This window comes from Leptopilina heterotoma, unplaced genomic scaffold (genome assembly GCF_015476425.1).
Source record: "Leptopilina heterotoma isolate Lh14 unplaced genomic scaffold, ASM1547642v1 Lhet_17, whole genome shotgun sequence".
Taxonomy (NCBI): Eukaryota; Metazoa; Arthropoda; class Insecta; order Hymenoptera; family Figitidae; genus Leptopilina; species Leptopilina heterotoma.
In genome coordinates, this window is record NW_025110886.1 from 967,709 (window position 1) to 984,381 (window position 16,673).

The 16,673-nt window shown below is 23.0% G+C and overlaps 1 protein-coding gene across 1 annotated transcript in view; it reads left to right on the forward strand.

Annotated features, from left to right (window-relative positions):
- Positions 1-301: 301 nt before the first annotated feature.
- LOC122499589 (prostatic spermine-binding protein-like) overlaps positions 302-16,673 on the forward strand; it is a 53,136-nt gene continuing 36,764 nt past the window's right edge. The window contains exon 1 of the mRNA XM_043608037.1: positions 302-375. Coding sequence (XP_043463972.1) covers positions 302-375 — 74 coding nt within the window. The remainder of the gene's footprint in view (positions 376-16,673) is intronic.

Here is a 16,673-nt window from a genome sequence, read left to right on the forward strand (position 1 = left end):
ACTATAAGGTCCAACCTTGACTATATCAGTATCAGCAGTGAAAAAATTTCTGTATTGAAAACGATTTAAATAAAAAAAAATTTCTTTTTTTCTTAATTTTTCATCTACAACAGGAAGGTTAGAAGGTGATGACAATAATTAACATAAAAGTAATGAGAATATATATATATATATTTTTTTTTCTTTCTTTTCTCGTGATATATAGCTATTTTTAGAGTCCGAGTCATGTCAACCGGTCTCCCATAAAGTCTCTTGTTGTATATATATATGTATATACACGTATATACATTCTGATGGAGCAATGGGTACACATAGAGCGCGACTCGCAAGTCAACTCTTTCGACTTCCTAGTTTCGAGAAATCGAAGTGTCCATGGTTAGTTGTATTCGCTCTCGCGACATTTTTTTTACATTTTATTTTTCTCTTCTCAGCTTTCCCTATGCAATGTGTAGAGAACCTTTTTTTTAATTTTTTTTTTTTTTTTGAAAAAAGTCAATTTTTTCAGAAATTAATATTATTTTATTATTTATTATTATTACTATTATTGTTGTTATTATTATCATTATTGTTATTATTATTATTTCTATTATTAATATTATTATTTATTACTTATTATTCTTTTATTATTTTTATTATTAATTTTCATCTTAACAAATTCCTAATTCTTTTTATGTTTATTGTGGAAGGACTATTACTTTTAGGGTACTTCTACAATAGGATTACTGTTAATATTACTTATTATTTTTATTATTAATTTTCGTCTAAACAAATTTTTAATTCTTTCTATATGTTTATTGTGGAAGGACTATTACTCTTAGGGTACTTCTACAATGGGATTTATGTTAATATTACTAATTATTCTTTTCTAATTTTTATTATTAATTTTCGTTTAAACAAATTTTTCATTCTTTTTATATGTTTATTGTGGAAGGAGTATTACTCTTATGGTACTTCTACAACGGGATTAATGGTAATATTACTTATTATTCTTTTCTAATTTTTATTATTAATTTTCGTCTAAACAATATCTCAATTCTTTTCATATATTTATTGTGGAAGGACTATTACTCTTATGGTACTTCTACAATGGCATTAATGTTAAACTACACTAAAAGTCGTGTATATTACTTTACAGTAGTTCCACAATGGGATAAATATTGAACTATTGCGTAGAAAAACCGTTAGCTTTATAGTGTTTCTACAATACGATTATTAAAACTATTTTGTAGGGGGGCCATTGCTCTTAGGGTACTTCTACAATTGCATTAATGTTAAACTGCATTAAATCGCATTTATATAGAATTTAGGGTCTTTCCACAATGGGATAATTCTTAAAACTATTGTACAAGGACTATTGTGTAAATAATAGAAAAAAAGGACTAGTATAGTTAAGGTTATTTTTACAATGACATTTTTTTACATTCGCATTTTGGAAAGTAAAAGACACTCTTTTTTTAATTAGTCGCGCAGTGTAAGATAAAGTTTCTTTTTTTCCGAAAATAATCCATTCTCTCCTATTGTACATTACGCAAGGCAACAAAAAAAAAAAAATAAATAAAAAAACATGTAATACATGTGTGTACGTATAACTTGAATGAAATTCCATGCAAGTCTCGACCATATATAAGACAAAGGCAAAATAAGCATATCTTTTAAACGAAACAAGTGGAAGTTCCTGCCAGCGAATATTAACAGACGCCAACAAGTAAACATTATATCGTTATCGTCCTGTATTAGCGCTATATATATGTATATATAAAAAAAAAGAATAGAAAAAAAATTTTTCATTTTATTTTTCTTTATATGTATATATATATATATATATACTTGAATAGCGGACTAGGCAAGCATTTTTATACGGGCCTACGTATCTTAGCGTCGACCCTGAAAAACACGTTCCTTCTCCCTCTCTCTTTTTCCACCAACATAACAGCCAAGCTGTCAAGAACGTAAATCCACGCGTTGACGATTACTGCTATGGACCAGAGAATATTCATATATATATACACTTAAGACAACCGGACAACCGCGAATAGACATCAGTCAGAATTAATAATTAATAAAGAAATAATGTTAATAATTGTGATTAGAAATTTCTGTTTTTAAAGTAAATATTTGAATAATTACATTAATGACAATAAAAATAATTAAAGTAATAAAGATAGTAAAAACTTTCTCTATGAGGAAGCAAAAATGCGGTAATAAATAAAAATGGATTTATTTTTCTATAATTGTAGAAGGACCATTATTTTTAGTGTGTTTCATAGTTATATTATAATTGTACTCTTGCAGAAGAACCATATTACTTTCTGTCAAGTCCATGTTACTGTAATATTTCGTTACAGTCTTAATTCGATTAATTGTGCAGAATTGTAGAATGACCAATACTTATAGGTTCTTCTTGCAGAAGAACCATATTACTTTGTGTCCACATTACTGTAATACCTCGTTACAGTCTTAATTCGATTAATAGTACAGAATTGTAAAATGACCATTATTTATAGGTTGTAGAAAGACCATAACCTTTAGTGTGCTTTACAGTGGAATTTTGATTGAACTCATTCAGAAGAATCATAATACTTTCTATCTACATTACCATAACATTTAGTTACAATCTTGGGTTAATAATGTACAATTGTAAAGTGACCATTACTTATAGGTTGTAGAAGGACCATAAATTTTAGAATGCTTTACAATAAAATTTTTATTGAACTCCTGCAGAAGAACCATAATGCTTTCTATCCACATTACCATAATATTTAGTTACAATCTTGGGTTAATAATGTACAATTGTAAAATGACCATTAATTATAGCCTATTTTTCCGACATTTTACTCTTCTATAGAAGGACTGTACTTTTAGGGTCTTTAAACAATGGAATTATGATTGTACTATTGTAGAAGAACCATTTTTTTGTTATGAAAGAAGAACATTGTTATTCTCTATTGGATTGTCTATTGGATTATGTACGCACTATTGTAAAATAACCTTTATTTTCAAGATGGTTTCATAAAAGAATAAACATTGTAGAATTGTAGAGGGGGCATTACTTCAGCTTATTTCTACAATGGGAATTAAACTACATTATGGTATAACTATACTTTTTCGTAAATTCTAATAATTGAATGAATATAGACCTATTGTAGACGAACCATTACATCTGATTGTGTAAAAATTGTTGCATAAGGACGATTACTTTTAGAGTCCTTTTTCAATTGGTTTATTGCTGTTAGTGGATATAAGGACAATTACTTTTTGCATTGTTCCATAATTTTAATGCACAATTGTAGAAGGGCCATTACTATTAGGGTGCTTAAACAATTGTACTGTTTTAGAGCCCTATTATATTCAATTATCTGATTACATTTTGTACACCTATAATAAAGACCATTACTTGTAGGGTGAATCCAGAAATGGATCTTTATAGCAGAGTTGTAGAAGGACCATTACTTTATATTATTTCTACAATAGAATTAATAATAAAATAGAATATAAAAAAAATTACTTTCAGTATATTTTTCGTTGAAAATAGTTCAAGAATGGAATGAATCTTGTACTATTGTAAAATGACAATTACTCTTAAGCTATTTCTACAATGGTATTACTGTATGATTATTAGTTTTAAGGTGATTCTACAATGTAGCCTCTACAATACTTTCAGTATATTTGCACAATAAAATTATTATTGAACTACTGTAAGATGACAATTACTATTAAGCCATTTCTACAATGGTATTATTGTATAATTATAGTCTTAAGGTACTTCCACAATATAACCTCTTTTTTTATGATTTTTTGACAAAATGGAAAGAATTTTACATCAAAATTTGTAGATTAAAATAATTTGAACAGTAGGATAATAGATAATAGTGTGAAATAAAAAATATCAAATAACAAAATAGAAATTCAAGTAGTAAACAAAATTAATTAATAAAATGGAAAATTAAAAGAAAACTTTTTACATTTAAAAAAAACTAAATACATATTTATATATTGACTCGTCCACATGCCATTTGTCTCTTGCGATGAGCCAACCGATTTGTTTAATTTGTTAAGTGTTAATTTTATATAATTTTTTCGTCAAACACCCGACAAAATGCAAAGATCCCTCTCTTTGCTCTTTTATTTTCAGAAAACTAAACAGTAGTGTAAACACCAGAAGCCTTTGCCGCGTCATTGGCTACTTTGCGTGAATGTCTTATTTCGCAATATCAAGAAAACGCTAAACGTTTTGCTTTAAAAAAAAAAAATTCACACACATATTTTTCCAAAAGTTACTTTTTTTATATTCTTCAAAATTATTAACAGATTGTACCTTTTGTGATGGCAAATTATTTTATTTTTTTTCATTAAATTATAGAATTTTTGTTTCTGAATATTTATTGTGGAATTACTATTACTTTAGGGGTTTTTATATATTTATTGTGGAATGACTATTACTCTTAGGGTACTTCTACAATCGGATTATTATTAAAATTTATTGTAAAATGACCATTACTTGTAGGGTACTTCTACGATCAGAATAATATTAAACTACTATAAAAGGACCATTACTTTTAGGGTGTTTCCACAATTGAAAAAAATATTATTAATTTTAATTAATCTTAGGGTACTTCTACAATCGGATTAATATTAAAATTAATTCTAAAATGACCATTACTTTTAGGGTACTTCTACAATTGGAATAATATTAAACTTTATTATAAAAGAACCATTATACTTTTAAGGTGTTTTCACAGTGAAAAAAAATAAAATTAATTATAATTATTAATTTTTTTTTCCAACAAAAATGTATAATAAATAAAATTCTGTCTTCATTTTAAATTTCGTCCTCAACTTGCATCAAGTATTATTGAAGAAAAAGAAAAAATTTTCTTATCCAAGTGAATCAATTGAAAATTCTGATTTTACTTGCGCATAGTACATAAATCCTCAACTTGTTATAGACATATAGAAATCAGTTTCAAGATTAGAAATATTATTATGACAGCTAATAGATAATTCTACGTTGCAAAAAAGAAAAGGAAAAGAAAAATAATGATAAAAAAAAATAGGTGGTATTTATCGAATGAAATCCAGGTGAACGTGAACTGGATGAGAGAAAATTCCATATATATATACATATAGCCTATATATTAACTAGGGTATATATATATGTATTTAAAAATATTTTGTATGTATATTATATCCACAACCCTACGCGGCGCAATCTTAATCTATTAAACTACCGGAATGTTCCATTTTTTTTCAACTATAGTTATATTTATTTATACACAACGAGCACTTATCACTTCACGCCCTGTCGGATTTGAAAGCGAGGACAATTTCAATGCGGGAAAATTCTTAAATAACCTTCAACATGTGAGAAATCATATCAATTTTTAACCCTCTCTCGTACAAACGGGGGGGGTTTTTTTTATTTGTTTGACGATTAATATATTCAGTTTTGCGTAGAATGCGCAACGTTTACTATATATATGTATATATAACTTCATTGTGTCTATTTTCACTGTTTCTGTTTAGAATGATAAAATTTTCTTGTTGATCATCATTTTCTTTTTAAAAATATATATTTTTTAAAAGAAAATCATGATCAACAAGAAAATTTTTGATTCATTTGAAAGAATTATTTTTTCTAATAAAACAGGTAAGTTAAAAGTGTTTTTGTTGAAAACAAGAAAAGACAATATATTATAACAAAAATTAAAAAGGAAAAATAGTCAGGGTTGGACCACCTTTCGAACTTATTGTTTAGAACATTTTTTTTTAAATGACAACTATTGGGAAATTCATTCGAAAGCATTTTTTTTTAGTAAAACAGGCGCAGGGTTATACACTCATCTACATAAAAACCTATATATACAATTTACTACTTTTTTTCGTTATGTGACTATTTGGGTACTTTTTTAGATTCTAGCTACTAAAAGCTACTATTTCTAATTTTTTGAAAATTTACTTTAAAATCGCTAATACTAGAAATCAAAAAACTACTAAAAAATTATAGTCTCAAATTCTTTAAAGCGATTCAATTATTTTCAAAAAATATTCGAAATTCATTTTCAATGTCAAGTACTTTCATTACAAGTAAAAGAATTTAATTATTTAAAAAAAAATTGATGAAATTCATCCAAACTTCAATTATTTTCATAAATAATAAAATTTCCACATAAATTCAATTATTTTAGAATAGGATTTTAAAAAAAGTTTCAAAAATTCAATTATTTAACAAAATTTTTATACAATTCTTCACAATAATTCAATTAATTTCATAAATAACAATATTCATCACATGAATTCAATTATTTTGAAAAATTCTAATAAAGTCGTTCGCAGGAATTCAATTATTTTCATTAATAATAAAACTCATCGAAAAATTTCAATTATTTTTAATAGTATTTTAAATTTAATTAATCGAAAAATTCAATTATTTCCACAAATAAAGTTTTCCACATAATAATTCAATTATTTAAAATAATATTTTCATAATATTTATTATTATAGTTTGAAAAACTTAATTATTTAAAACAATGTTTATAAAATTCTTATGAGGAATTCAATTATTTTATTTCAAGATTTTAATAAAATTTTTCGGAATAATAAATTGAATTCTTTTCATAAATAATAAAATTCTTCTCAGGAATTCAATTATTTTTCTAAATTTTAATAAAATTCTTTGCAACTATTGAATTATTTTCAGAAATAATAAAATTCATCGCAGGATTTCAATTATTTTTAATACAATCTTACAGCAATTGCTCAAAAAATGTAATTATTCTTAAAATATTAAATTTATTCTAAAAAGTTTTATTTTAATTCCTCGAAAAAATCAATTATTTTAAATACAATTTTATTTAAATTTTTTAAAAATAATTCAATTATTATTTTAGATTTTAATAGAATTCTTCCCAAGAATTCAATTATTTTCATAAATAATAAAACTCATCGAAGAATTTCAATTAATTTTAATACTATATTTTAAATTAATTAATCGAAAAATGCAATTATTTTCACAAATAAATTTTTCCACAAGAATTCAATTATTATTTAAAATAAAATTTTCATAATATTTATTATATTTCGATAAAATTAATTATTTAAAACCAAGTTTATAAAATTCTTATAAAGAATTCAATTATTTTCAAAAATAACAAAATTTTTCACAGAAATTCAATTATTTTTTAACATTTTAATAAAATTTTTCGCAATAATTCAATTATTTTTAAAAATAATAAAATTCTTCTCAGGAATTCAATTATTTTTTAAAATTTTTAAAAAATTCTTTCCAACTATTTAATTATTTTTATAAATAATAAAATTCATCGCATGATTTCAATTTTTAATACAATTTTACAGGAATTGCTCAAAAAATGTAATTACTCTTAAAAATTTAATTTCAATTTCTCAAAAAATTCAATTATTTAAAAAAATGCTTTTTTTAAATTCGTTGTAAGAATTCAATAAACTTCAAAAATATTAGAATTAGAATTAGAATTTTTTTAAAAATAATTGAATTATTCTTTCAGATTTTAATAAAATTCTTGACAAAAATTCAATTATTTACATAAATAATTCTTCGAAACAATTCAATTATTAAAGATAAATAACAAAATTATTCCTGAAGATTCAATTATTTTGAGGCATTTTAATAATATCCTTTGCAAAATTCAATATTATTTTCATAAATATAACAATATTCATCACAAGAATTCAATTATTTTTAAAAGTAATAAATTTTCTCTGTGAAATTTAATTATTTTCAAAAATTCTAATAAAATCGTTCGTTGCTTATTATTCAATTATTTTTATAAATAATAAAATGCTTTTTAGGAATTCAATTATTTTCAAAAAAAAATTTAATATAATGCCACACTGACATTCAATTATTTTTAAATATTTTTAATAGAATTCTTTGTAAAATTTAATTATTTTTAAAAAAAACTTTTCGCAATTCAATGATTTTCAATATCTACTATTTTTATAAAATTTCCAAACAATTATTTAAAAAAATTTTTTGTAAAAATCTTTGTAAGAATTCAATTCTTTTTCATGAATATTAAAAATTTCTCAGTTATTCAATAATTAGTTAAATTAGAATTTGCCTAAAATTAGTCGAAAGAAATTAATTATTTAAAAATTTTTCTAAAATTCTTCGCACGAATTAAATTATTTTTCTAAATATTTGAATTTTTTCATGAATAATAAAATTCGTTGCAGGAATTCAATATAGGATATAAGAAAGAAGTAAATATAATTTTGATGAAAATTAGGAAAAAGTCAGAAAAATAAAGAAATTATAAAGTGGAATTTCATTCAGTTTTGTAAAGTGTCAAAAAACTAGTTTTTTTGGTTCTCAAGTTTAATTTTTCGATAGTTATACTTTTTTCTAGTTTGATAACTTTCAAATTAGAAAAAAAGTAGCCTTTTTAGAATTAATTATCCGAGCACAAAGTCTGAACAGGTAAGTTAAAAGTGTTTTTTTAGAAAACAAGAAAAGACAATAATATATTCGTAATGACAAAAATTAACAGAGGAAGATATAGTCAGGGTTGGACCACCTTTCGTTACTTTGTTTATAACTTATTTTTTTTTTTAGAATGACTCCTAGAAAAATTCATTCGAAAGCATTGTTCTTTCTAATAATACAGGTAAGTTAAAAGTGTTTTTGTTGAAAAAAAGAAAAGACAATATAACTTAAAAAAAAAATTTTTGTTAGCAAAATAAAAAAATACGTGTCGTCTAAAATCCTTTAGAAAATGAAGGGGAAAATTACTTTTAGTACCTTTTCTCTTATCGACAAGTCTCTCTCTTTCTCTTTCTCTCTCTTTCTCTCCTTGTTCTATGAACAATATTCACTCAAGGCTTATGTAAATTTTTTTTGAGGCCCATTTTTGTGACTCTGGAGAGGTAAGAATGAAAGAAGCAAATGAGAGAGGTAAAAAAGAAGAACAAGAAGAACAAGAAGTAGAAGAAGAGGAAAAATAAGAAAAAAGAGAAGGACAAGAAGACTGGATTAGAAGAGGAGCCACACGTTCCATAAAGTTGCGGGCCCCCGGGCAACAGACGCTGATCACTATGGCTGACCCATACACGCGAGAATTTCAACCTAGGCTGACCTAGCTTCGTTCCTCACATATGTATATATATATATACTATATACATATATATAATATAAATATATATGTATATATATTTGTGTATGTGTAAACCAACACACCTGCCTTGGAAGAGTAGCGCAGTAAAATCTATAAACGACTGGATTTCACAGAAAACGAGTCGTTGCCACGTCTATCTGACGGATAGAATCACGCTTCCGGCACCATCCGACTCTTTTTCTACGCTCTTTCAAAAAATCACACGTACCAGATTTTTATCAAAAAAAAAAAAAAAAAAAAAAAAAAAAAACACTCGCTTCAATAAAGTTGTATATATATCTTCCTAGAATAGTCTATATATTTCTTTTTTTTCTTTTTTTGTTTTTGATCGTGTGAAACTTTTATCAACTGAAAATTATTTACATTAAAATAAATAAATTACACGATTCAATTAAATTTTGAAAATAAAATACACTTCGTTAAATTTAAAAATAAAAACCGTTATTTTCATTTCTTTGGGACGAAAAATGTTGTTTTACTCCCTAGGACCTAAAATAGAAAGTACTTTTTCCGTCTAGAGATAACTTTTTTTTTTGCGATTTTGCTCCCTAGAGACATTCCAGCAACAATCCAGGTAAATTATCTGCCGATAAAAAATAATTTTTATAAAAAATAAAAAAAATTAATAATAATAATAATAATAATAATAATAATAATAATAATAATAGTAATAATAATAATAATAATAATAATAATAATAAAAATAATGGTAAGAAAAAATAAAATAATAATAATAAAAATAATAGTAAGAAAAAATAAAATAATAATAATAATACGAAAATATATAATAAAAATAATAATTTTAACAAATAATATTATTACATTTTCTTTATAATTATGCACTTATTAAAAATTATTGACAGTATTTTTTTGTTATTACATTGTAATAAATGCTACTAATTATTATGCTCATTTTCACTGTCACTGTAATATATTCTCGATGAATCAGAATAAAGTATATATATGCATAGATTACACTTTATGTTCTAATATATATTCAGTTCTTTGAAAAGTGAATTTTAAAAAGAAGCATCAAGATAAAAATGTAACGTAAAACGCTACTAATATGTATAATGTAAAGTTTAAGGTCAATCAATTTTTTTTCTGCTTTTTTTTTTTTGAATAAACAAAAAGTGAAATTTCTCTTTTTCTAAATGCATAATAAAAATGAAGGTTACTTTACATTGCTATTAGAATATTTCGTAAATATTTAAATTATATACCTAGTTTTTGTATAAATTGGTTTTATAATAATTATGTAAGAAGAAAATATTTATTTTAAGTTGAAATTTTTCTACTTTACTAATTTTTCAAATTTATTTTTAGCACTTTTTGTACTTTAAAAATAAAACTTTTATAACTTTTTTTTTTTTTTTTTTTTACTTTTACTTTTACTATTTTTTCTTTATTATTGTTACTAATTTTTAAAATTATTTTCTAGTTTTTTTTTGTAGTACATTTACTATTTTGACTAATTTTTGAAATTATTTTTAGTACTTTTTGTTCTACTTTTACTTATTTTTACTATTTTTTTACTACAGTTATTAATTTTTAAAATTATTTTTAGTACTTTTTGTACTATTTTTTATACTGTTACTATTTTTAAAAAAATATTTTTACTATTTTTATTTATTAGTTTTACTATTTTTTAATACCTTTAATAATTTTTAAAATTTTTCAGTACTTTTTGTACTATTTTTATTATATTCTAAATTGTATTAATTAGTATTTTTTGTACTACTTTTACTTTTTTTAAATTATTTTTACTACTTTTTTACTATACCTTTACTAATTTCATAAATCATTTTTACTATACTTTTTGTACTATACTTTTACTTTTTTTTATCACTTTTTATAATTTTTAAGTTACTTTTACTACTTTTCACACATTTACTATTTTTACTAATTTTTAAAATTATTTTTAGTACTTTTTGTAACAGTTTTAGAATACTTTTACTAAATTTTGAAAAATTCTTAGTACTTTTTGTACTATTTTACTATTTTACTATTTTTTGTACTATTTTTCTTATTTTTTTATTACTTTTACTATTTTTTACTACCTTTACTAATTTTTTAAAAATTATTTTTAGTACTTTTAGCTCATTTACTATTTTTACAAAATGTTAAAATTATTTTTTAGTAATTTTTGTTCTACTTTTACTATTTTTTTTACTTTTACTATTTTTTACTACCCTCACTAATTTTAAAAATTATTTCAAGTACTTTCTGTACTACTTTTACTATTTTTTTACTACCTTTACAAATTTTTAAAAGTTTTCTACTCCTTTTCCAACTAACAATATTTTTTAATTGCGCCCGGTATAGAGTTATAGTCTCACATATTTTCATAGTTTTAATTTATTTTCTTAATACCCAGAATACTTTCTTGGGATTAAAACGAAACATTTTTCTCCCCAGTGGAGAAAAAATTCCTTTCTTCCCTAGTGGAATAATATAAATATTTTTTTATCCAAAACTTTCTCTATATAGTTACTACGGAATTTCTCAAGGGAAAATAAATAATATTGAGGGGGAGGGGGGTTAAATAAATTTACCCCCCAAGGGATAAAATTAGCCCACTTTGTCTCTAAATCGACAGCAGATGTAGAAACAAATTTTTTTTTTTAATTCTACTTACGCACATTAATTTTTTCTATAATCATAATAATAGTGACGATAATAATTTTATGTTTAGGAAAAGCAAAAAAATTTCAAGAATTTTTTCTTTCCTTTCTTCGGTGAAAAATATATAAAATGTATAAATATACGCAAATTATGTGGCAATTATTTTCTTAACTTTGTTTAAATTGGTATTCGTTGAAAGAAAAAGAAAAATTAAATAGAAATAAAAAAGAGTTTGCGTGCTCCAAATCCCCCTCCCCCTCACTCGCTCTTTTCATCGTATATACATATATTTATATATACATATATATATATAAAAGGAGGTATATGGTCGCGTGCCAACTAACTAGCTATGAAGCAGCCCGTGCCGGAGTAAAGCTATGCTAATGTATGCCGCGTATGTGCGTACTTATATACCATATATTCGTGAATATGCACGTGCCTTGCATTCCGCGACAAATGCACTTGAAAAGCACTTCCCAACATCCAAGATCGTTTTTCACTTTTCCTTCATATATTCATTTTTTGATTGAGATGGGAGGGATGTATGGAAGTGTGAGAGATGAAATACGCGGATTTATATTTTCTCCTTCCCCCCTCCCCTCTACCTATATTGAGCTTTTGAGGTTAGAAAAAAATAATTTTTCTAAATTTGAAAATATAATTTTTTACTCTAGTTTGAGGTTATGTAATTTTTGACTTCTTTTCATAATAACCACATTATTATGTCATATTATTTTTTACCACCCCCCCCCCCTCTACTATTTTTTAACATTTTGACCCCCCCCTCCCTCTCCAATTCCCATGACATTTTTTGCAAGTAAAAGTGTACTAAAGTAAATAGTGACAAAAATAGTACAAAATGTACTAACAATAATAATTTTTAAAAATCGTAAAAGTACAAAAAAATAGTACAAAAGTTCTAAAAACTATTAAAAATTAGTGAAAGTATTATAAAAATGGTACAAAAAGTACTACAAATAATTTTAAAAATTAGTAACAGTAGTAAAAAAAATAGTAAAAGTAATAATAAAACAGTAAAAGTAGTAGTACAAAAAGTACTAAAAATAATTTTTAAAAATAGTAAAGATAGTAAGAAAATAGTAAAAGTAATAAAAAAAATAGTGAGTATAGAAAAAAAAATACTAAAAACAATTTTAAAATTTAGTAAAAATAGTAAATGAGTAAAAAGTACTAAAAGTAAATTAAAAAATTAGCAAAAACGGTAAAAAATTAGTAAAAGCAGTAAATAAAGTACTAAAAATAATTTGAAAAATTAGTAAAGGTAATAAAAAAAAGTAAAAATAGTAATAGTAGTACAAAAAGTACTAAGAACTAAAAAAAAAATATTAAAAATAGTTCTAAAAGTACTAAAAATATGAAAAATTAGAAAATGTATTATAAAAATGTTACAAAAAGTACTAAAAATAATTTTTAAAAATTGTAAATATAGTAAGAAAATAAAAAAAATTTATTTATTTTAAAATAATAAAAAGTAATTAAAAAATAGTAAAAGTAGAACAAAAAATACAAAATTTTTTTTTAAAATTAGTAAATGTATAGTAAAGAAATAGGAAAAGTCCAAAAAAAAATGGTAAAAGTTGGACAAAAAATACGCAAAATTATTTTAAAATTTTGTGAAAATAGTAATTGTAGTACAAACAAGTACTAAAATAATTTTAAAAATTAGTAAAGGTAGTAAAAAATAGTAAAAATAATGAAAATAGTACAAAAATTAGTAAAAATAATAAAAATAGTACAAAAATTAATAAAAATAGTACAAAAAGTACTGACAAATTTTTATAATTAGCATAAGTTTTATTAAAATGTTACAACAAGTATAAAAAATAATTTTAAAAATTTGTAAAAATAGTAAATGTGTAAAAAAGTACTAAACGTAATTTTAAAAAATTATCAAAATCGGTAAAAAAAATAGTAAAAGTAGTACAAAAAATACTAAAAATGATTTATGAAATTATAGTAACTGTAGTAAAAGAGTAGAAAACATAATTTTTAAAAAATAGTAAAAGTAGTTTAAAAAGTACTAATAAATAAAATTTTTAAAATAATAAAAATTAGTATACAAAAAGTAGTAAAAATTAAAATATTTGTAAATAATTGAATTCCTGTGAAAAATTCTAATATTTCTGTAAATAATTAAATTCTTCCAAAGAATTTAAAGAAAACATTTTTTTAAATAATTGATTTTTTGGAGGAATTGAAATTAAACTTTTAAGAATAATTAAATTTTTTGATCAATTTCTGTAAAAATTGTAAAATTGTAAAATTCAAAATTTTATTAAAAATAATTGAAATCCCGCGATTAATTTTATTATTTATAAAAATAATTGAATAGTGGCAAGGATTTTTATTAAAATTTTTAAAAATAATTGAATTCATGTAAAGAATTTTATTATTTATAAAAATAATTGAATTATTGCGAAAGATTTTATTAAAATAATTGAATTGCTGTGAAAAATTTTGTTATTTATAAAAAATAATTGAATTTTTTATTAGAATTTTATAAAAATTGTTTTAAATAATTAATTTCTTTGAAATATAATAAATATTATATGAAAATTTTAATTTAAATAATTGTATTTTTGTGGAAAACTTTATTTATGGAAATAATCGAATGTTTCGATTAATTAATTGAGAATAATAATTACCTACAAATAATTTATGTTTTTTGATGAGTTTTATTATTTATGGAGAATAATTGAATTCTTGCTTAGAATGTTATCAGAAAAAAAATTTTTTTTTAAAATTGAATTGCCATGAAAAATGTTATTATTTATGAAAATAATTGAATTATTGCGAAAAATTTGATTAAATTGTTGAAAAAGAATTGAATTTGTGTGAAAAATTTTGTTATTTTTGAAAATAATTGAATTCTTGCTTAGAATGTTAACAAAAAATTTTTTTTTTAAATTGGAATTTCCATTAAAAATGTTATTATTTATGAAAATAATTTAATTATTGCGAAAAATTTGATTAAAAATAAATTGAATTTCTGTGAAAATTTTTGTTATTTTTGAAAATAGTTGAATAGTTGGAAAGAATTTTTTAAAAATTGTTTTGAATAATTAATTTTCTCGAAACATAAGAAATATTATGGAAATTATATTTTAAATAATTGAATTCTTACGTGGAAAACTTTATTTGTAAAAATAATTGAATTTTTCGAATAATTATTTTAAAATTATTAAAAATAATTGATATTCTTCCATGAGTTTTATTATTTATAAAAATAATTGAATTCTTGCTTTAGAATGTTATCAAGAATTTTTTTCAAAAATTGAATTTCCATGAAAAATGTTATTATATTAGTGAAAGTATAGTTGAATTATTGTGAAGAGAATTGTATAAAAATTTTGTTAAAGAATTGATTTTTTCGAAATTTTTTTCAAAATTTTGTTCTAAATTAATTGAATTCTTGTGGAAATTTTATTATTTATAAAAATAATTGAATTTTATTAATTTTTTTTTTATTTTAATTCTAGTTTATAAAAATTAATTATTTTTTACACAATCTTTCTTTTGGTTACATTCTTAAAAAGATTGTTTTTTTCTCCAGGGTAAAAATCAAGCATTTTTCACCCTATAATTAAAAGAAAATTAAATTTTCCTCCTTGATAAAATAAAATGTAACAAATATTTAAAGTTCGTTTTAGGAAAGAAAAAAAAATAATGTGGAACTTTGAATTCAATTTCTCTTTCGCTAAATTCGCGAATATAGACAAATTGTTTTCTTCATTCTGTGCAGTAGCCTAATGCAAAACCTGTTGGAATTTAAAATACAAATATTCAACCTGTTACACTATATGTGTACGCATATAATATACATAAATATATGTATATATATGTATACAAAGTTTGTTTTTATAATAGGGGAATCTTTCCACTTAAGAATGAAAATATGTATATAAGATGTAAAAGTTGTGTATAAAATGTACATAAATTGATTAAATTAATGTGTATTTGTTATTTATTATTTCTCTTTTTTTTCGTTTGTTTGTATATTTAATATATGAAGACATTGAGAGAGAGAGGGAGAGGAAGAGCAAACGACAGGTGAATAGGAAGTGTTTTGCACCTGATGAAATTAAAATAAAGGCAGTCATCTCATTTTCATTCTCATTAGTAAACGGTAGAACAAGTGGGTTAACGGCTTCCTACAAGGAGAGAAGCGCGAACTCTCTTCTCACTCGTCTACTATATACACACACACCCCGGGTAGGGAATCCCGCATAACATTAAAACCTTTAAGGCCGTTCTCGGTCGTCTTAAGTCTCCCCCCCCTCTCTCTCTCTCTCTCTTACTCTCATCGTTTACACAATAATTATTAATATTATTACAATCCTCCGTGTGTATCATGTCTCATCATTTAGAATTATAATTTGTAATTCAATTTAGTATTTATAAGTTTTTTTTTAATTTCCTTTTTATTGACGCATTTATTCTTTATGTGAATGGAAATTATACCCCCCAGGGGGAAATATTGTTATTTTACTCCCCAGGGTGGGAAAATAGCAAATTCTACTCCCTGGGGTCAAAAATGAACCATTTCACCCCTTTTGTATAGAATAATTAACTTAAATACAAAATTAACCATTATTGGTTAATTAACTAACTCCTGGGGTTAGAATAACACGTTTTTGACCCTAGTAACGAAAAAGTGAATTTTATTCCCTAGAGTACTTTCTACTCCCTCCCTAAAAATATTTTTTAATTGCCCCGCAGTGTTATTCCCCCATTTTTTTATAGTTTAAAAATTTAAAAATTTAATTTAAAAAATAAAGAAATAATAATAAAAATTTTCCTTTTTATACTAGAATTACCATTTTTTAAATAAAATTATATCTTAGGGGACAAAATTTGTCATTTTACCCCATCCCT